Source organism: Chenopodium quinoa, unplaced genomic scaffold (assembly GCF_001683475.1).
Source record: "Chenopodium quinoa cultivar QQ74 unplaced genomic scaffold, ASM168347v1, whole genome shotgun sequence".
Classification (NCBI taxonomy): Eukaryota; Viridiplantae; Streptophyta; class Magnoliopsida; order Caryophyllales; family Amaranthaceae; genus Chenopodium; species Chenopodium quinoa.
Genome location: NW_018743697.1, coordinates 3,186,049 through 3,207,609, shown reverse-complemented (window position 1 = coordinate 3,207,609; position 21,561 = coordinate 3,186,049). Strand labels below are relative to the sequence as shown.

Sequence of the window (21,561 nt, the reverse complement as noted above, 5' to 3'; positions counted from 1 at the left end):
TATATACAAATGTACATATTAAAATATTTACGAAAAATATACTATATAATTATAATTATAAAATGTATGGAAAATATATTATAAAATGTATGGAAAATATATTAAAAACTTGAAACCTCTAAACATTTTAAACACATATACTATTTAATTTAAAAATAAAATAGTATTAGGACAAAAGAACACAAAACACTTACATGTATCTAACCCTTTTAAACAAATTTTAAATAAAATATTATATATATATATATATATAAAAAAAACCTAATTGACTATGAAAATTAGTTTAAGTTGTGTAGTACTCTAATTTTCTCAATGAGATTAACATTAGAAATATGTTTCAAAAAAATAGAACCATTTGAACAATGAATTGTATCAATATTATTATTGTTATTATTATTATTATTAATTATTGATAATTATTATTATTATTTATTGATTATTATTATTAGTATTATTAGTATTATTATTATTGTTATTATTATTATTATTATTTATTGATGATTATTATTATTATTTATTGATTATTATTATTAGTATTATTATTATTATTTCAATTATTATTGTTATTATTATTATTGATATTATTATTATTATTATTATTATTATTATTATTATTATTGTTGTTGTTGTTGTCGTTGTAATAAGAGCTTAAAAGAATGAAATTTGGCTTTATATCATTAGCAATATCATTAGACATAAATTAAGAGCTGAGCTGAACTGAACTAAACTGAACTGAACTGAACTGAACTGAGCTGAGCTGAACTAAACTGAACTGAACTGAGCTGAACTGAACTGAGCTGAACTGAACTGAACTGAACTGAACTGAATTTCAACGAAACAGAACAGGCCCTTAGCTATAATTAACGACCTTTTTTTTTATTTTACATATTTATTAATCACTACGTAGATTTAATTTAACAACCTACAACTTTTGGCGTACGTATTACCTCACTTTCAATTCAATTTACTGCATTAGACCAATTTTTGTGAAAGCTTTTGATAAAAATGAAGCAGTTTAATGAGGTAAAAAGAGTGTATGAAGTAATTCATTTTGTTCATGGAATAAAATTTTAAGCCACTCGCTTTTATTATTTTTTTTTTTATTTTGAAATTACATGCACCACTCGAATCAAATATTTCTTTATATTTGACAAATTGACCATAATAATAAGATCAATTTAATATATGCAAGGAATATGCAACTAACTTGAACACTGCACACAATGCAAGTACACAATTTCTCGTGTTTTCAAGATCTTCATTGTAACCGACACCATATACCATATAGTAGCTAGGTCTTGAACCAAATCATTCATTGATTTGCTTGCTTGGCCATGTTCTCTTAAATCAATTTAAAGCAATAAAAAAATTACGAGTATTTAATTTGATCACTAAAATTAGGTTTAATCTACTTTTAATAAGCATTAATATATGTAAAAACAAAGAGGAAGAAAAAAAAGTCTTACTCCCTCTAATTCCAAAGTGCATCATATTATTCATGTTGCACCCCCAAATTATTATTGATTTGTGCTTAATTTTAAGTAAATGTTTTAAAATTTTCTTTTATGAAATTAAATAATGAATTTATTAGAATTATTTGAGCCCGAAATATGCTTAAGACATGCTTGATAAGGGGTAGCTAGAAAACATATGACCTATATATTGTACACAGAGTCTCGATCTTACTAATTAATTAACCATTAGGCCAAGATCTAATTAATTAATCATTAATCATTCTCTTTCCCTTGTTAACTAATAATTAGACTTATTTGGGTGATAATATAATGATTTATGTGACTTAGTGACTATTAGTTGGCTTGAGTAGTTGAGTGTATTTATTTTTATAATATTGCTCGTGTAAATTAATTAAAACGTTTTTAATTTTGCGCGATGAAGTTGGAATCATTCAACTTGTCTGATTCTTTGGGAGCTTGTCTTCTCTTTCGTTTTTCGATTTATCTTTGCATGGTATTAGACTTGGCTATGGATGATGATGCACAATTAAAACAATAATCACTTGGTCAACAGAAAATCTTTAATTCAATATTTTGTTTTGATTATTGTGGATTTGATCTACCTTATTTGTTGTTTAATTTTAAAAAATTAAATTGACTGGTTCCACTTGCTTATATCACTTATTTTATTAGTTTGTTATTACATTTGACTTTAGGTTACTTTGTTGTAAAATTTGAAAATAGTTACAACAATAACACCCCGACAAAAGATAATAAATAAACAAATAAATAAAAAGTACAACATTAACACTCTCGAACTTTGAATGGTAATTTTAATTTTTAGACTAAGGCCTGTCCTCATACGTTGAAATTCAATTCAATTCAGTTCAGTTTAGTTCAGCTCATAATTTCCTTCTCTTATAAAATATTCATTTCAGTTCAGTTCAGTTCAGTTCAGTAAATGAGAACAGGCCCTAATTATACGATGAAAGATACTTCGTAGCAAGTAGTGTATGTAATATTGAAATTTTATTTAGGTGAAGGTTAATTATAGATTAATAGTTGAAGCTTATTATTCCACATCAACAAATGCAAGTGTCCTACAGATAAAGGAAAAAATAAAATTTTAACACTTGATTAATAGACTAAAGGGATACTCTAAATGTGGCTTAAGCCTGTATTTAGCAAGAATTCATTAAAGAATTCATTAAATAAACCAAAGAGATAATACTAGTTAATAAAATTCTAAATATTACGAGTACTCTGTACGTTATCTTGTTATCTTGTGTGCATTCTTATTCTTTGAATTTTGTCTCTCATTGGTTGTTGCTACCTGATTTTGGTAAAATTGGGAGTTTGGGAGAACATTCAAATATTCAACTACTAGTGTAACATTTTGTCTGTCTGATAAGATTCAGTGTACAGAAATTTGCCGCAAATTTTTTGGATTCAGAAATATACATGCATGAATCACGACCCTTTTTATGATTCTCCAAATCATCCAATTGTGATATTCTTATCCAATGTACAAAGTACTAGAATCCCCATTCATACTAAAATGACGTACCAAATTAGTCAACTTGTGAATATATATATAGATAGATTAAATAGATACAGTTGCGCATGCTACTAATTGTGGCTTATATACGTCGGCATAAACGTGACTTCTAACTTTGAAGTCAAAGATAAGTGATTAAATTAAACACATAAAATGTAAAATTGAAAAAAGACTTTTTCGTTGTAGGACTTTTATGAGAAATGACTTACTAGCTAAGTATTTACGGTTTAAAAAAAAATTAAAAAACTTTTATGAAAAGAATTGAGAATAAATAAACACGAATTGACAATAAATAAACATATTTTACACCGATTTACTCGTGAACTGTCGATAAATTTCCAACTTAATACTAAAAAAGGAAGTATGTTGAATGCTTATATGCAGCCTTTAAGGCATTTATAAATTTTACTTTGATTTATAAAAAAAAAAACATAGTTATGTGAGTTATATTTTTTTAGATCCGTTTCAATGTGTACTTAATTAATTATTATTCAATTTTTAGTATTTATTATTTACAAATGTATATTTAAAGGTATTTTCGATTGGACTTTTATATTCACAAATAAAGACGTGTCAGCTAATTATAAACGAATGAAGTATATCACTATTCATCATTTAGAAGATCCTAATTAATTAACAAAGATTATATTCGTTTCCCCAAGTCAATATATTAGGGTAATAATCGGTTATACTTTCGTCATTCATCGGTTGATTACTAGAATCAATTTCTAACCAACTGATGCACTACACCAACAAATTTGATTCGGTAAGAATTGATTTGATTTTGTCCGACCTAAGCTATTTGATTTCTTCTATCGATTTGCTTTGAACATTCACACACTGAATGTCTGAATGCATATTGTCGACAAAGATCTTTGAAGTAGTAATATTTTAAGCGTTGCCCTTATAATCCTATACCATTTGTCAGGGTGCTACAATCTTACATGCATTGCTGTTTTACATACACAATCAAATCAAATCATTAAAGAAGTAGGAGTCCTATTACTATAATTGTGCTTGACAAGAGCATGAAACATGAGAAACAATTTAATAAGGAAAAAATTAAGAAAAAGTACTACTCCCTCCGTTTCATAATGTTAGTTCCATATGCTATTTTGGGCGTTTCAAAAAGATCTACCCATATTGAATATATTTCATTTATAACTTGATTTTTTTGGAATTAATTGGTTGTGGATTGATGACATGACTCTAAGTAAGAAAATTTTTACCTTAAATTATGCAATTATGACTTGTGCTTTCCTAATAAAAAATCAAAAAAGTTAAATAAGGTAAATTAATTATGAATTATGTTGTACTTTAATGTTAGATTTCAAATATTTTTCTTTTCTTATTTTATGTGATTGATTCCATATGACTTTAATATTATGAAACGGAGGGAGTACTATTTTTTTAAATCATGCATTATCATCCTTTTCTATGCTAGCATCATTAATGTGTATGCGTGATTGTGTGAATACTAGGTCTACAATATAAAATTTCCCCTCAAAAAAAATTAAAAGGTCTACGATATAAATAAATTAATAAATAAAATAATAATAATAATAATCGTTCGTTTTACGTAATTATGGAAAATAACGTTAAACATGTCAAGCAAAAAATTAAAGTGAAAGACTGTAGGACTTGTGAAAAACAAGATATTATGTACCGATTTCAGTTTGTAATCATATTTTTGTGGTGTTTGCCTACTGCCGTAGTGTTTGGACTTTGGAGTGTGCATGCAAAAGTGTGTATTGCGTATTTTCTATGATCCTATCCACTTATAATGATGAAAATTTTGGCTAAATTTTTGGCTAGCTGCCTACTTAGTACTTTGCATTTTACTATCTCAGTTATATATTAGTTGCAATTTTTGTCAAAAAGAGTTGATGTATATTAGTTGCAACTTTTAATTTTTCATTCCTTTTTTAAGTAAATTTATAAAAATGAAATTACAAAAATACCCTAATTAAATATTTCATAAACACAATTTAGTTACCTAAATTTGATTTCATTAAATTTCTAATCTAACTTAATCAACATAATATTGTCACCCAATTAAATCAACAATCAATTCAACATATTATTTAGATTCAAATGCCATGAAGTTATCACAATTTCACCATATGGCATATGCCACCGAGCTTTTAAAAAATTCACGAAATGACATTTGGTGAATTTATGAAAACTTCATGGCATTTGATAAATTTTCTAAAAAAAAATCAGTAGCATTTGATAAAATCGCCTTTTATTTTATTTAAATGGAAGTTGAGTGCAATCTTTACAACTTTATATCACAAAAGCTTATATTAAATGGGCTAGGCCTATGTCTATTTAAAGTCAAGATATTGGGTTTAAAAATGGGGTTTGGATATTACAGTTGACACAAAAACAACAATGGCTTTCCTATAAGCCTATACTAGACTACTAGTACGATTCAAGTTTATGAAATTTGGATATTCAAAGAACCTCTCCTCGGGCCATACATTGCCACCTCTCGCACTGGCGCACCCTTCCCTCTGTGGCGATGCTTAGATTACCGGTGACGTTAATTTTAGATTTTGTTTCTAGTAATAAACTACGATATGTTAGGGAAAAAAAAAGGAAATTAAAAGAATGTCTAAATCATTAAAGAACAACATAACCCGAATATCATATGACATGTTTCGATAGAACGAGTACTCGATTATGAACACCCTAGGGTTTGCCTCAATCCTAGGTTCTCTTAAAGCTGAGTAAACAATTGAGTTATTGTCACACTCATTACTCAATAAAAATTAAATAAGTATATTTACAATATTTTATATTTAATATTATGGAGATCTTATGGGTTTGTTCTCATTGACTGAACTCAGCTGAACTGAAATGAATATTTTATAAGAGAAGGAAATTAACTGAGCTGAGCTGAACTGAACTGAAATGAGCTGAGCTGAACTGAACTGAACTGAAAATAAACGTATGAGAAAAGGCCTTTAGACAAAATGTCCATTAAGTTAATTGTAATTGTAATATTAAGGATATTTTGGATTTTAACACCTTACAAAAGGCTGAAAATGTTTTTTAACACCCCCCAAAAAAAAACTTTTATTTTAACACCTCCCAAAAATATAAAAGTTGGAAGTTAACACCAGTTAACGATTTCCGTCACGGAAATTTAACGTGGGTCCCACAAATTGGCTTGAACTTCAATTTTCACCCAGCAAAACACGAAACTTCTTTCTTCATTGAATTCGCAGCAACCTTCTGCATTGAATTCTTTCTGAACCTTCATTGATTTCGCTTTTGAACCAAAGGAGATCTTGGCTGAGAAGTGGAGTGTAGGGTGGTGTCAACGTTGGAGAAGATAAGCTCAGGAGGGTTTCTTCATCATCTTCTTCAACTACAAAAGTGCGAAAGCCGCTTGAAATTCACAGAAAATAAGGTAAAATTGCTCTCCTTTGATAGCAATTTCGTCAATTACTGGTGCTTCATTGCTGTAAACCTTGCAATAATTGGGTAATTAGGGTAAATTTTGGGACCACAGTAGGAAAGCCTTGATAAATCAATTTCTGTAACTGACTATGCGACTTAGGTTAATTGGATTTCGTAATTGAAAGTAGAGATTAATTAAGGTGGTTTATTGTTAATTAAACTAGCAAGTGTGGTTTGTTGATTAATTTATGTTACTGAGCACCTACATTGGCTTGTATATGTTTATTTTCAATTTTTTTATGTGTTTGTTTGTGTGGCTGTGATGGATTTGTTTATTCGTATTGTGCATGTATAGTTACATGGCTTTTAATATGTTTTATATGTTTTTCACTGGTGGGTAGATAATGGGTGACAAGGATAGTTTGGTTGACATCTGCCTTAGAGTGGGAGGTGCTTTTGTCCCTAAAAGAGTAACCAAAAACAGGCAGCTGCTGTGTTGGTGTGGTGGTTGGTGTTACTGGAAGAGGAAGGTTCAAGTATCTAAGTTGGATGTGCATTTGATTAGAACAGCTGCAATTCATGGTTTTGTTAATGGTGATATGGATGTGCCTATGCATTACAGCTGTTGGTATAGGCAGAAGGGGAAAACCTTTAACACTGGGAAAAGGGAACTAGTTAACAGTGAAGAGGTTAAGGGCCTTTTGGAGACAGTAAATGAAGAGGGGTATGTTGAGGTTTTTGTAACAACAGAAGCTCCTAGTCAGCCCATACAAGAGGCCCAACCCAATCCTGCAAAGACAAAAAAAAAGGATAAGAAGGTAGAAAGTTCAAATACATCGACTATTAGGAGGAGCCCTAGGTTTAAGAAGACAGAAACTGAACAAAGGGAGGAGAGTCCACCTAGGAAAGCCTCAGCTAATGCTAAAGTGTTGAGGTTTGATGAAGAAAAGGATGATGGATGTGAAGGATCTGGTTATTCAAGTTCAGATTTGAGTGATGAGGGACAAGATTGGGAACCTGGTGAAGAAGAATTTGATGAAGGGGATGAGGAATGGTATATTGAAGGGTCAAAGGAGATCTTGGCCAAAGTGAACAAGAGCCTTAGGAAAGGTTTGGAGAGTGCAGTAGATGACAGGGTTGGCAAAGATAAGAGAGTAGAGTTGACAAATGATTTGGATGTTGGAAAACCGAAGGTGAATCCAGAAAGTGATGCTGATTCAGATGATTCAAGGAGTTTGTGTGGATCTGATGAGGAACAGGACTATGCTCCTTGGTTTAATGCTGATGTGGACTTTGACAACCCAATCAAGTTGAAGTTAAATCAGAAATTCAGTAATGCTTCAGTCTTGAGGAGGGCCTTAAGACTTCATGCCATTCAAAACAGGTATGAGTTCTACTACTTGCATAATGACAGTAAAAGGATTACAGTTCAGTGTAGATATAGATGTGGCTGTGAGTTCAATAGCTACACTTGTAGAATGCCTGCTTGTACATGTGTGGGGGGGGGGGGTAAAGTGTCAGTTCAAGGTGTTTGCATCAAAACTTGTTAAGCAGCAAACTTGGCAAATCAAAACCTTGAATTTAGACCATTCCTGCTTCAGAGTAAAGAAGAACAAGATGCTTACTGCTGAATACATAGCAGAGAGGTATTTAGAAGAGTTTAGGAGTAACCCTGGTTGGAGAATTAAGGAGATTAGGGCTAGGATTTTGAATGATTTAGGAGTTGATGTGAGTTACTATAAGGCATGGCTAGCTAGGTGTAGGGCAAAACTACTGATATTTGGTTCAGCTAGGGAGCAGTATGCTAGGGTGTGGGATTATGGGAAAGCTGTGATGAAGTACAACCCTGGTTCAGGGTGCAATGTTGTTGTTGATGGTATTGACAGGCCAGAGCCACCATTGTTCATGAGGATGTTCATCTGTTTAAGGCCATTGAGAGATGGATTTGCAAAGGGTTGTAGGCCTTTAATAGGGTTGGATGGTTGTCACCTCAAGGGTGCCTTTCCTGGGCAAATTCTGGTGGCAGTTGCTAAGGATGGGAATAACAACTTGTTTCCTCTAGCTTGGGCCACAGTGGAGATTGAAAACCAGGAAACTTGGGGTTGGTTCTTGGAATCCCTTATGTCAATGTTCACACATGATCAAGGAGCTGGGCTGACCATCATGTCTGACAGGCAAAAGGTAATGCTTCTGTTTCCCTCTTAACTATTTAGGTTCAATTTCTAAGTTTTCATGTGTATGTATGTGATTGACTGATGATTATACTTTTGTCTGCATTTGGTAGGGTTTGATTAAAGCAATGGCTGATGTTATTCCCAAAGCTGAGCAAAGGTTTTGTGTGAGGCATATTTGGGCTAACTTCAAGCTCAACTTCACTGGATCAACCTTTAAGGAGCTGTTTTGGAGAGCAGCTAGGGCCACCACCATTGTAAGTTTATTGATTGTTGAAGCTAGCCTATGCTTTTATATGACTGTTGGTGTGTTTTTATATTGGTTAGCTTGTATATGCTTGGTGTGATTTCTGGTATGCTTTTATATGTCAGTTTGAGCATGAAATTGCCATGGAGTCTATCAAATTCCTCGATGAAGAGGCATATGAGTATTTAATCAACATTCCTCCCCACCATTGGTCTAGACATGCATTCACACCAAACTGCAAGTCCAACATGTTGTTGAACAACATGTGTGAGACTTTCAATGCAGTCATTAGGCCTGCCAGAGATAAACCTATCCTCACCCAAATGGAATGGATGAGGAGGTATATTATGAACAGGAATAATGAAAAGTGGGAGGATTCAAAAACAATTACACACAACTTAGTGCCATATGTGAGGCATGTTCTGGGGAGGATAGACTTTGTGGCTAGGTCCTGTGTGGTGCAGCCATCCAGAGGGAATACATTTGAGGTGCAGCTGAAGGATGACCAGGTGTTGGTTGATTTGGACAAGGAGACCTGCACATGTTACCATTGGGAACTCACTGGCATTCCATGTGTTCATGCTTATGCCTGCATATTGGATATGAGGGGTGACATAGAGGCTGTTGTTGACCCATACTATACCATGGACACATACAGGTCTGCTTATGAACCAGCTGTCCAACCAATGCCTGGCCCAAAGCACTAGGAGACAGTCAGAATGAGGGAACCACTACCCCCTTCTGTTAAGGTGCAACCTGGGAGACCAAAGAGCAAAAAAAGGAAGCTTGAGCCAGGAGAATGTTCTTCTTCAGGTGGTCAGGCAAGTACCAAGAGGAAGAAGCAATGCAGCAACTGTGGGGGATATAGGCATTATGCCAAGACTTGCAAAGTACCTGCTGCACCAGCTACAGAGCTGATAAAGTCAGCAGGCAGACCCCCACTGAACACTCCTTGGATGGTGGAGGAGAGGAAGAAGAAAGAGATTAGGGCTGCTAAAAAGGTAACACAAGCATTACACCAACTCCCCCTTTGTTTTATATATGTATGTGTCTTTTCCATTGACTTTTTATTTTTATATGCATGTCATAGAGTGCAATTGGGGCTGGACCAAACAGCATAGGAAACAAAAAGTTTCCTCAAGAGCAAGAAGGTTGTCTGCCATTCAGCAAGCGCCCACAGCCACAGTCTTCCTCAGCTAAGCATTCCTCAGCTCAGCCATCCTCTAGTCAGCCATCCTCAGCTCAGCCTTCCTCAAGTCAGCCTGCCTCAAGCCAACCAAAAAGAAAGACAAGGTCTTCCTCAAGTCAGCCTACAACAGCCACAGGTGTTGTAACAAGGGCCAGGCTGCAATCCCTCAACAACCTTACTCAGTGATGTACTCATGCTGGATATCAAACATTATGTCTGTTGAACAATTTCAAACTTTTATTATGTACTCATGACTGGTTATGTAACTTGCTAGTTTTTTAGTGGCTTCCCTTAACAAATTTGAACAATTAGATATTGAATTGTAATGGTTGCATGGCTTTGATTGCCATTGAAACATGTTGAAGTAAGGTTCTTTTGTCAACCTGTACTTGAACTATCTTAGTGTTTCACATATTTCCCATGTTTTAATGTTTCACATGTTTAAATAGGTTGATTAAAAGACAAGGCATAAATAGGAACTTAGACAAGGCATAAATAGGTTGATTAAAAGACATATTTATAACACTTCAAGTCATTACAAGAAATTATAACTACTTAATACAGCTTACTATTACACACCCCTAGCCATTAGGAAAATTACACCCATTGACAAACCTATACAAATGGCCATGCCCACCCAACCAAAACAGCTGATTGAAGACACCTTCCCTTCATTGCACTCCCTGTTCATTCTCTTCCTGTCAGCGTTCAAGGCCTTGCATCTCATCTTCAAATTATCAACTTCATTAAGTAGGCACCTCCTTTGGCCACTGATTTCATCAACTTCCCTTTTCAATTCATTAACTTCACCCTTTAGCAGCTTCTTATCCAACAACAGGTTGTTGATAACCCCTGTTTGCCAATCTGTTCCATCAGGTTGATCAACCCATTCGAAAGCTTTGCAACCCCTTGTTTCTGTTATTGGGTCATAAAACTTACATGATATGAACTTCCTGCCTGGATTCTCCCTTGTCCAGCTAGTGAGCTTGGCCATTGGCACACCACACTTACATTTTCTGGCCTCAGGAGGGGAAGAGCTAACAAACGACATAATCTGCATCAATTTTAGATCGACAGTCACATTCGTCAGATTTGTACACTGACGAATTAACATTGACAGCAACAAAATTCATTTTTAATTTCATAATACGAAAAGCCCCAAATTCAATTTCTGACGAACCCTAATTTCGCAATTGGGCATTTAGATGCGTACATAACATAATCCAACCATTAATCTGAGTACGAAACAATTGCAAATAATAATTGAAGAGAATTTAAACCATAATTACCAAACAACCGAACAATTGACCGCACTCACCTGTTTCAGCAGCTTCAATCTGTTCCTCTTCTCAAAAATCGTGGAAGAATCGTGAAAGAATTGTTTCAAGTATCGTGCAACAATGCAATGCGCTGCTGCTATTCAATAAGAACAACAATTTCGTTCATTGGGGGAGAATCGTGCAAGAATGGTTCTTATATATCGTGCAAGAATCGTGGAAGAATGGTTCTTATATACAGATCTTTTAAAAATATATCCGTTGGGGTGGGCCCCACTAACAGTTCTGTTAACGGAAGATGGATTTTGGTGTTAACTTCCAACTTTTATATTTTTGGGAGGTGTTAAAATAAAAGTTTTTTTTTGGGGGGTGTTAAAAAACATTTTCAGCCTTTTGTAAGGTGTTAAAATCCAAATATTAAAAAACAAAAAACTCTGAACTCACTAAAGATCTATTATTATTGCCTAATAACTTGTGCCGATCAAACTATCTACAACATAAGGATGAAGGGAGTTATTGCGCGGGTACCAACATTGATGATTTTGGTGTATATGTATACGTATATTATTACTGTACAACTAACTAAAGATTGCTATCCATTATAAAAATTTTGTCAAAAATCGTGCACTAGATCTAACTAGTTAATACTTTTATAAAGAGGTTTATTTATAATTTCAAATCATTATAAAGTCCGGCCTGTCAGTTTAAGGATCCATAATTGCGCGATTGTATAATGTCTCGGACCGTTTATTTATTGGACGAATTTGACCCATTTATAAGTGGGCTCCAACCCATTGAAACAATAAGGGAGAAAAAAAATGGGCCATCTTGCTCCCTTCTCTCTCTCAGTCCTCCATTGAAGCGCTCTTGACGATCTCCATTGAAGCGCACTCAACATCGCACTTATCATTCTCCATTACTAACTGTTTTTTCTGAGCAGCTTCTGAGGTAAGTTGTTGTTTCTTTTGGTATTTAATTTCACAATCTAGGGTTCATCTTTCATCTAAATGTTAGTATCTAGGGTTCATCTTTCATCTAATTTAGTTTAATAAGTTTGTAGGCTTCGAAAATCTTAAGTTTTCAACTATTGCTTCTAAAAATTTGATGATTGGAAACTTTACAGCAACTAGAGATATTCACAGAGAACTCAATTCATTTTTCTGCTCCATTCCTCGACTTTACACGTCTATTTATTTTTATTTTTTTTAATTTTTTAATTTTTATCTTTTGATCTTAATAATTGCGTCATTTTATTTAATTTTTGATTAATGCAATTATGCAACGTAAGTACGTAACCCTAATTTCTTTTTTTCACTTTTGAAAAATTTGGTGTTGATTGCATTTTAATATGTGGTTAAGCCGATATCCCTAAAATTATGAGATAATTGAATCAAATTTGGTTGCTAATGCTGAGATTGGGCTATGAAATTTAGACCTCTTCTTTCTCAGTTATTCTTCCTTTGTTGGATGAATATTAGGTGAATTTACAATTAAGTTGTAATACGGCTACTAATTATTATAAATAAACAGTAATATAGGTAGAATACTACTCCAATATAATTAAGTCACATATTAAGTACTAAATTATAGCGGGGAGTGGAGTGTGAAAAGTATGAATTGAAGTCCATGAGAGCAAGGCGGCCGCACATTAGCTAGTAGGCAATGCTCCAATACTACAGCTATATTGTACTAGTAGGGAAAACTAGTTAAGTTCAATTATATATATACCTACATACAATGTAATTTTCTGGCAATGCTGGTTCTGTTTTTTTTGTTTTTGTTTTTGTTCCCTACGGACACCATCAAGGTAAGACATCTAATAAAAGGGAAGTTAATACTACCTCCATTACTGGTTATGTGCAACAATTAGACATTTTTTCTCTGAACTTTATGTCAAATCGTTGCACATAACATCTAACGGAGTTAGTAATAAAGAAACATAAACCGAATTTCACGTGACCCATTCTGATAGAACCCGGTGCCTGACTATGAACATTCCTAGAGTTTGCCTTCTGTCTGTTTTTTTTTTTTTCTTCATACTCTGAGTATAATTCTAGTTGCTATACAAGTCCTCTTTTTGGTTGAATTGAGTAGATGAGCAAGAGCATATGTGAAATCACTTACAGTACTTTGTATGTGATTATGAGGATAATTAAATTGAAATTAAGGGGCTACCTTCAAGAAACGAAGGGACTACTTTATACTCATCCCAACAAAAGTAATTTTCTATATTGATTATGTTCAATTCACTCAATTTAATACTTTAATTTGAATTTTGAGTCTTCATAAATGGATGCTATGCAGAACATTTATTTTTGGTTCATGTAGCTGACTTTTATGGGATTAAGGCTTTGATTGATTGAATGTTGAGTCTTCAATATAATAAGGAAAAACACTAATTTGACTAAATTTCACCTATTTTGTACACTAATCCTTGGAGAGTTTTTTTTTTTTTTAAAAAAAATAAAAATTATTTCATATTAATATGCACTTTTACACATGAAATTTTCACAAATTTTTATTACAAAGTGATTGATCTTTAACAATAAACAAAAATAAATAAATTGGTCCAATGATCATTACTCCTAAAGTCCTAAGTTGAACTAGTGTCCTTCATAATATTATTTTGTATTTTATTTCCTCCTTAATTGCGTAGTATATTCAACATTAACAATTTTTTTTTTAATTATTCACATTAATTTTTTTCCTTTTGAATTTATTAGACACTCCAATGACCTTTTATTTTGATAATTTTTATTCTTCTAATTGCAGCAATTACCCCTAATTTCTCAAAACCTTACAAAGCTTCATCAGTAGAGGTTTAACATTCCTTTTACTACTCCCTATTTTTCGCCCCACCCACTAGAAAAAAACAACCCCTCTTTACTTTTTAGTTCTTCCCAACAATGAAGAAGAAACGAACCCCAGAAACCCAACTACAATACGAACTGGGTACTTGTTCCAAGCAAAACGATCTCAAAAAAGCAATTTCTCTTTACAATTCAGCTTTATCCCAAAACCTCCGTCTCTCTCATCATCACTTCAATTCAATCCTCCATCTTTGTTCGTCACCTGAATCTCTCTCCTCTCCCAACAAATCATTTGCTCTTGAAAATGGGTTTCGTGTTTTCGAGCATATGCAATCCAATAAAATCCCACCAACTGAGGCTACAATTACCCAAGTTGCGCGCCTTGCAGCTGCCAAAAATGATCCAGATTATGCATTTGAGTTGATCAAATGTGCAAGGGATAAAGGGGTTTCGCCACGGTTGAGGACTTATGGTCCTGCATTGTTGAAGTACTGTGAGAATTTGAGGATTGAAGAAGCTTATGGTGTGGAGGAGCATATGAAGGGTAATGGGGTGAAGTTAGAAGAGGGAGAATTGAGTGCCCTTTTAAGGGTTAGTGCTGAAGTTGGGAGAGAGGAGAAGGTGTATGAATATTTGAGTAAGTTGAGGGGGGTGGTGAGGGGTGTGAGTGAGGAGACTGCTGGGGTTGTGGAGAAGTGGTTTCAAGGGGCGAAGGCGGCCGAGGTTGGTGTCGAGGCATGGGATGTTGGGAAGGTGAGGGAAGTGAGGGAGAGGTGTGGGGGTGGGTGGCATGGGATGGGGTGGTTAGGGAAGGGACCTTGGGAGGTGAAGAGGGTTAAGATTGGTTATAATGGGGTATGTTGTGGGTGTGGGGAGCGGTTGGTTTGTGTCGATATCGATTGTGGGGAGACCGAGAGGTTTGCGCAATCAATTGCTGGTTTGGCTATGGAGAGGGAAATCAAGTCTGATTTTAAGAGTTTTATGGTGAGTGTTATGTTTGCTTTGTTGGTTTTATTTGAATGATTGTGATTTGTTTGATTGTAGGTACATTAAATTTGATTTTTTTTCTTCTTTGAGTTAGCATTTGTTTAGCTTGATTTTGTTCTGCCCTCAAACATTCTAATAACACTACTAGAGTATATTAAAAACATTTGTTAACTCTGGGTGCTAAGATTTGTTAACTTTTTAAAATTTTGTGGGAGGAAAAGATTGTAGTGCTTTGAACAATCTAATGGAGGCTATGACTGTAAAATATTAATGGAGAAAGATTTTATATTTGTAAGTTATGTTTAGCTACTTTTATCATTTTTACTAGCTAAAGATAAAGAACCATGGAGAACTGGATATACAATTGCTGAAATGTCTGATGGAAATACTTAGTGGGAGATAGCTTAAGCTATTGTAGTTCACAGCACTAAGCATCGTTTCATTATTCTGTTCTTAGAGCTCATGTTGCTCTTGTATGTTGCTGCAGGAGTGGATTGATAGCCATTCAGGTTATGAGGCTATAGTAGATGGAGCAAATATTGGGCTCTACCAGCAAAATTTTTCGGAGGGAGGGTTCAGTATCGCACAGGTGAAACATTTCTATTTTCTTTCTGTATTTCTGTTTCCGTACCTTTGTTGTTGACATCACTTAATTATATAACACAACTAATTTTAATTCTTTATTTTGCTTTCGTTATGGAAATTGTAATAGAGCAGCTTGAAGCTGTAGTAATGGAATTGTATACTAGGAATAAAAGGTGGCCTTTGGTTGTCTTGCACAAGAAACGTCTACGAGCATTTCAGGAGAACCCTTCCAGTCAAAAACTGCTTGAGGAATGGCTATCTCAAGGCATACTCTATGCTACACCTAGTGGATCAAATGATGATTGGTGAGGATTTCCATACTTTTTTTGCATGGGCATTTCACGTCATTGTTGTTCTATATTAACCGAGACAGTTGGTTGATTTTCTATTTTTTTGGTTATTAGATTTGGCCTTCGATTTAAATTTTCATGAGTTGCGACGGATTTTTCATTTTTATTTTTATTTTTTTAATAGTCTAGCGCTTTTGTATTTTTAAGTATAATTATTCAAACGTGCTGTTTGTGAACAGTATAAGATCTTTATATCTGACTTTTACTTTCTGACTGATAACACCTTGATTAAACGGATTGAGTCCCAAATTTATCAAATTTCATCTGGCAATACTTATTTCCAAATTCCTGTTATTGGCTAGATGATCCTTTTGTATTATTATATAAAATATCTTTAGTGTTTTTTTATCTCTCTTGCCTACACCACTAAAATTTTCATTTAAATGTGTTCAGGTATTGGCTCTATGCTGCTGTAAAGATGAAGTGCTTGCTTGTCACAAATGATGAAATGCGTGATCATATTTTTGAACTCCTTGGGAGCAGCTTTTTTCTGCAGTGGAAGGAACGGCATCAAGTATGTACTTGTTTCTTTAGTAGTTGAGTGACAAGTTTGCCATATTGGCTATACCGAGACTGCTGATTTCTGGGATAGGGTAGAATTGTTAGATCAGTTTTTGTGATTTGTGGTAGATATTTTTGTTTTACTCCAATTTATGGCAATAATTAATGCATGCGTGAACTGATCTATTTGTGAACTGATTATTTGAGGAAATTATGGTTAGCTTAGGCGTCAATTGTTTAGATTTGTGGAGTTGGAAGTTTCAATCCCCGGAGTTTGTATGTTGTAACATTCATAAAGTATCATTTCTCCTATTGGTGGGAAGTTAGATGTTATTTCCAACTAAACAACTGCCAACACATGGAGATGATGTTGTGGGGAGGAAAGAAAGGGAGGGCAAGGAATTACGGGAATATAGTACGTACCTTATGAGGAATTCGGTTCGATGTGGTATCACTATCATTATATTGCTTCAATGAACCATAGTGATTTGCTGTATTGGTGGTAGAATTTTATTTGCTGCATTATAGATTTATAGGTATAGCCTTGAGAAATGACTATATTTTAACCTTTGGAAAGAGAACCTGTTAATTATACTAGTCCATGTGTGTTTGTTTGTTGACTTGTTTCTTATTATGTGCAAACTTTGTGCTTCTTCAAATTTGTTACTGTATTGTACTAGTCCATGTGTGTGTGTCCATCGACTTGTTTCTTATTATGTGCAAACTGTGTGCTTCTTCAAATTTCTTACTATCGTTTTTAGAATTTCATTTTTCACCTCTTTAATAAGCCTATTATTTGATTTTGTAGGTCCATTATACGTTTGGGAAAGGAGTTCCTAATCTTAAAATGCCTCCAACATACTCTATTCTTATTCAGGTATTTGTTTAAATCTTGGTCTTATCTCTTTTTCGGTCTCCATTTTTATTTTTTTGATTTAAAAAAAACCTTCATGTCTTATTTGGCATGTGAGAGTGAATAGCTGGATTTGGGAATAGTAGGGTTAGCATGAAATAATAGTCTACTGTTGGTATGTGAAAAGGGAATATATATGGGTCACTTTAAAGTCTCTAGTGGTTGGTTTTTACTCAAGGAAGAACGTTGGAGGAAACATATATGTGTGCTTTGAGTAAATTGGTATTAGAGTATATAAGTCACACCTAATGACTAATTAGACTGGCCATCCTAGAAAGCTGCCTTATTGAGGGTAATCTGTTTCCCGACCAAATTTGAGATCTTCAAGGTGTAGTTAGGTCAATTATGATGACTGTGCTTTTTGGAAACTGTAATGTGTGTTAGGTAAATTGGTGTTAGGGCACTTAAATCATGCTCTTTTTCAGGTAGGACATCTTATAAGACGAGTGGGTGGGATGTCCTTGACCCAAATCAGCCCCCTAGGGAACCAAATAGGTCTAGAATAGGTTGTCCTAATCCTCTCACAACAGGAAGGTGATAAATATATTGCATGTGACCAACCATAAAGTGTTGGTCCTCAAATTGTTGTTGGACCATTAGCTTGAGTTTAGGCTGATAATGGATACAGTCCTGCCGACATGGGAACTGCAAAAGGTAATGTTATTGGGCGTGCTAGAGAGGATTTTATATGGCTTGGTGTCAAATGTTGTTTGCCATGCTCGATGGCTCAATGCATACTGATGGGAAAAGGGCTAGAGTGTGAACTGTAAGAATTTCTTATATTTGGAGTTTTCTCATTTTACATACTCCGTAGCTGTTTCAAAGGTTTATACTTCTGTGAGCTATGTTTTGGTGACCACTCTCATGTAGGAGACTCAGGGTTATCTGTTAAATGTGGTCCATTTGTCTTGGTCAGTTATAAACCTTATAGCTAGAGTTTTAAATCACGATTTAATTGTGGATCTGTTTTAGCAGACATTGTGGATCTGTTTTAGCAGACATTGTGGATGCTTTTTGCAGTGGCCTTGTTGGTCTATTATTACAGTCATGAAAGCTACTTTTTTTTTTAAAGAGATTATAGCCAAACTTTTATTTTCTAGCTTTAATCTTGTTCTTTTTTGGGAAAGTCAAAAAAATCTGGTATGTTTGGTACTTTGGTTCACCATCAAAAAGGTTAAGGAATTTGAAAGGAAATAGAGGGAGGAGCACAATCACATCAACCCAATTTATTAGTTCCTGGTCAATTGGTCATCCTTTTTTAACCTACTCTTGTTTTATCCTAGTTCCCCCCTTCATCTCCTTCTTTTGACCATCCTCTTTGATCAGTATGATCACTTCATTAGTCACTCCATAATTCCCTCCCTTTTTGTTATTTATGATTACTATTAAAGTGAAAATACCTATATAACCAAATAGTGGGCAAAATATAAAGTTTTTTTGATCTTAAAAGCATCAAACTCCAACCTTTCCATCTATGTATGTGATAGCTGTGAGTTGCAACCAAGATGTAATGAGATTTCGATTTTTTCAGTAGCCAACAGATCAATAAATAATTTGCTTTTACGTGATGCATTCAACGGTCATATGAGCCCAGTTAGCAGTGACTCCCCATGCCATAGCTTTTGAATTAGTGTAATAGAAGACATCATTCCATCTTTGATCATATTCATATTCTTGTATTAAGTTTACATTACAGAGCCTAGTTTCTGTTTTATATCTCTGATTTAAGACTCTCGAGAAGATATCACTTTGAATTTGAAAAGGGGGCGATTGATTTTGCACAAAGAAGCTATGTGTTATTATCTACCTTAACTTTTGGCAGGTTTATGGATTTTGCAGTGTTCTGAGTAAATAAAATGCTTTCGGTATATGTTGCTTTGTGTCTATGGAGGCCTTAATGGAGAAAGTCTTTTTTTGTTTATTTATTTTTTTATTATCCATCCGTGGTTGGTGTGGATATTCGTGAGGCTAAGGTGATAGTTGATGGTTGTGGATTTAGAGGTAGGAGATGGAATAGAAAAGGGGTCCATGGATGAACCAGATTTTAAATATGTGTAGTCTGTGTAGATGGTTAACCTCTGTTAAATCTTCTTTTGATGACTGAACTGTTAAAAGGATAAAGTAATTAGTTAAGAAGTGAAGCTTTCCTCTTAAAAGTAAACTATTATCTTCAATGTTATTGGCCCCTTGGTGATCTGGTTGTGCAGCTTGTGCTTATCTTACTCCCATATATAGTGACATGTTATATGTGGCTGAGTTGTCACTGAGTCTTCATCTTTGTTTATAGCCATCTAGTTTCAATTTGTTTCTGGAAACCTGGTGAGAGACTTTAATTGGTGAGTGCCCCCCACCTTGAAATGGGCTTATAATATTATAATGTATTAGATGGGTTGTAAGCACTTTTGTCACTCGTAACCCTTATGCCTATTTCCATTTTATCTTCACATAATCTGTCACTTGTAATTTTAGGTCTGTTTGTTGTGAGCTTGGGGAATGACAATATAAAGACTATGTTGCTTCTGTGCAGCTGTGCCTTTCCATTCAAAGGTGTTCAGGAAACGTAATGTGTGTGTTAGGTAGATTAGTGTTGGGGGACTTTAAGAGTTTAAGTCATGCCAAATGAGCTGTTAGAATAGCCTTCCTATGTTAGCATTTTATGAGGGATTAGCTTATATTTGGCAGGTTTGAGTTGCAACACAGAATCTCAAAATTAAAAGATGCAACTTGATCTAAATGAGCTATTCAAGGATTCTCTATAAGTTGATTTTTAAAAGTGAAACAACCTTGTTGAGATATCTAAAATTCTATAATGCCAAATGGAAATTGCAAACGACTTGTACCTGAGTTCTAGAAGGCTTTTAGCCTAAGGCTTTAGTTCATTTTGTGTGCATATATGGAGATTTAGTAGTGTTGGATAACATAATTGTAAAAAAGTTTTGGCTCTTCCTATATGGGAACAATTGGTGTTTGATGCTAGGAGATCCCATTGGCTATTCAAGGGTTATCTTTAGGTGCTCTTTATGAAGGCTAGAAATGTCGTGTAAATTCAATCGATGTCAGAGCTCATAGATTATTCAGAGCCAGAGGGCAATCCCATAAGATGCCATATTAAGAGAACCCACCAGTGATACCAAAGGTATACATCTGAGGCAAGTTTTGGAGAGTGTTGGGAACTAAGCTATCACCTGCTGTATGATGGGATATGTGTTCCTAGTTTTTATTTCATTTAAAGATCATCTTAATCTAACTTGGATTACTAAAATTGTTCGTGAATGTGATTATTAACCTTAACATGAAATTGGTACGACTTCTTGCCATTTTTTGAGAGAATATTATGCAGTTGCTTTCACCTGCTTTCTGTCCATTTTTGGCACCAGGGGTGATCATTGTGATATAGTATTTTCATTGATTGTGCACCTACTCTGTAATATTTTACACCTTTTTAATTGGATCATGTAATTGCTCAAACTGCTTATAGATTTCTGGTTCATATCATTTCTGCAGGAATCAGAGAATGGATCTTGGCATATCCCAATAGCCAGTGAAAACACCGACGAGCTCTCAAGAAGTTGGCTTTGCATCACTAGGCCGAGTAGTTTTAGCAACTCTTCCAATTCGGGTGAGTCAATGCATATTACATCAAAAAATTGCAGCAACGGAGGCCATCACAGTTCTGGAAATGGGGTTGCATCCCTGACTGGTAAAAGGAAGGAGAGAGATCCATCTCCTTCCAGACTGGATTAGTTCATCAGTAACAATTTATTTTATTTTTACTCCATTGCACGGCTCCTTTTGCTTCTCCATGGCTATGAAATAGATCATTACCCACAATTTACAGCCACATAAAGTATGCACGGTATATCTTTTTTTGACCTGACTGTAACAATTTTTTGAAGAGGGAAACTTTCAGGCAGGCTATTATTTGTCTGACTGTTGAAATTTGCTTGTACTTATTTGGTGGTATATCACAAGTTAAATGACATTATATAATTAACAGGTATGTTATTAATCCTTTGATGCCCTTGAGGCCTTGATTGCAACTATACAATACTAGAGTAGTGGGGTATAAGATGATTTTTTTTTTTCTTATTTGATTTATGAAATCTAAAGC

The 21,561-nt window shown here is 34.3% G+C and overlaps 4 protein-coding genes across 5 annotated transcripts; 3 read left to right on the top strand and 1 right to left on the bottom strand.

Annotated features, from left to right (window-relative positions):
* Nucleotides 1-6,063: 6,063 nt before the first annotated feature.
* Nucleotides 6,064-10,395, top strand: LOC110684271. 2 transcript variants are annotated; one of them, XR_002503748.1, is made up of 4 exons: nucleotides 6,064-8,601; nucleotides 8,705-8,848; nucleotides 8,964-9,839; nucleotides 9,929-10,395. XR_002503748.1 is itself a non-coding variant. In XM_021860708.1 (3 exons), exons 1-3 carry the CDS (start codon nucleotides 7,789-7,791, stop codon nucleotides 9,543-9,545), a joined length of 1,539 nt encoding a protein of 512 aa, XP_021716400.1. In that variant the 5' UTR covers nucleotides 6,064-7,788; the 3' UTR covers nucleotides 9,546-10,395. The 2 variants fall into 2 exon arrangements, 1 of the variants encoding a protein (XP_021716400.1); XM_021860708.1 differs by having other exon boundaries at nucleotides 8,964-10,395.
* LOC110684485 (putative protein TPRXL) lies at nucleotides 9,558-10,213 on the top strand. The gene is made up of 2 exons (XM_021860941.1): nucleotides 9,558-9,839; nucleotides 9,929-10,213. The coding sequence occupies exons 1-2, from the start codon at nucleotides 9,558-9,560 to the stop codon at nucleotides 10,211-10,213; spliced, it is 567 nt and encodes a 188-aa protein (XP_021716633.1).
* A 132-nt stretch (nucleotides 10,396-10,527) lies between the features above and the next one.
* Nucleotides 10,528-11,708, bottom strand: LOC110684272. The gene is made up of 2 exons (XM_021860709.1): nucleotides 11,346-11,708; nucleotides 10,528-11,081 (listed from the first exon to the last, which is right to left on the bottom strand). Exon 2 carries the CDS (start codon nucleotides 11,076-11,078, stop codon nucleotides 10,599-10,601), a length of 480 nt encoding a protein of 159 aa, XP_021716401.1. The 5' UTR covers nucleotides 11,079-11,081; nucleotides 11,346-11,708; the 3' UTR covers nucleotides 10,528-10,598.
* A 371-nt stretch (nucleotides 11,709-12,079) lies between these two features.
* Nucleotides 12,080-21,440, top strand: LOC110684269 (proteinaceous RNase P 2-like). Its single transcript, XM_021860705.1, has 7 exons — nucleotides 12,080-12,252; nucleotides 14,077-15,098; nucleotides 15,589-15,690; nucleotides 15,819-15,991; nucleotides 16,430-16,550; nucleotides 17,346-17,414; nucleotides 20,955-21,440. Exons 2-7 carry the CDS (start codon nucleotides 14,211-14,213, stop codon nucleotides 21,192-21,194), a joined length of 1,593 nt encoding a protein of 530 aa, XP_021716397.1. The 5' UTR covers nucleotides 12,080-12,252; nucleotides 14,077-14,210; the 3' UTR covers nucleotides 21,195-21,440.
* Nucleotides 21,441-21,561: the final 121 nt, after the last annotated feature.

Excerpts from the sequence above, each read along its gene's own strand:
- LOC110684269 (XM_021860705.1), top strand. The coding sequence starts at position 14,211 with ATGAAGAAGAAACGAACCCCAGAAACCCAACTACAATACGAACTGGGT. Across the intron at positions 16,551-17,345 it reads AGTGGAAGGAACGGCATCAA|GTCCATTATACGTTTGGGAA; the intron begins GTATGTACTTGT and ends TTGATTTTGTAG. Across the intron at positions 17,415-20,954 it reads CATACTCTATTCTTATTCAG|GAATCAGAGAATGGATCTTG; the intron begins GTATTTGTTTAA and ends TCATTTCTGCAG.
- LOC110684272 (XM_021860709.1), bottom strand. The coding sequence starts at position 11,078 with ATGTCGTTTGTTAGCTCTTCCCCTCCTGAGGCCAGAAAATGTAAGTGT.
- LOC110684485 (XM_021860941.1), top strand. The coding sequence starts at position 9,558 with ATGAGGGAACCACTACCCCCTTCTGTTAAGGTGCAACCTGGGAGACCA. Across the intron at positions 9,840-9,928 it reads AGATTAGGGCTGCTAAAAAG|AGTGCAATTGGGGCTGGACC; the intron begins GTAACACAAGCA and ends TGCATGTCATAG.
- LOC110684271 (XM_021860708.1), top strand. The coding sequence starts at position 7,789 with ATGCCATTCAAAACAGGTATGAGTTCTACTACTTGCATAATGACAGTA. Across the intron at positions 8,602-8,704 it reads TCATGTCTGACAGGCAAAAG|GGTTTGATTAAAGCAATGGC; the intron begins GTAATGCTTCTG and ends TGCATTTGGTAG. Across the intron at positions 8,849-8,963 it reads CAGCTAGGGCCACCACCATT|TTTGAGCATGAAATTGCCAT; the intron begins GTAAGTTTATTG and ends TTTATATGTCAG.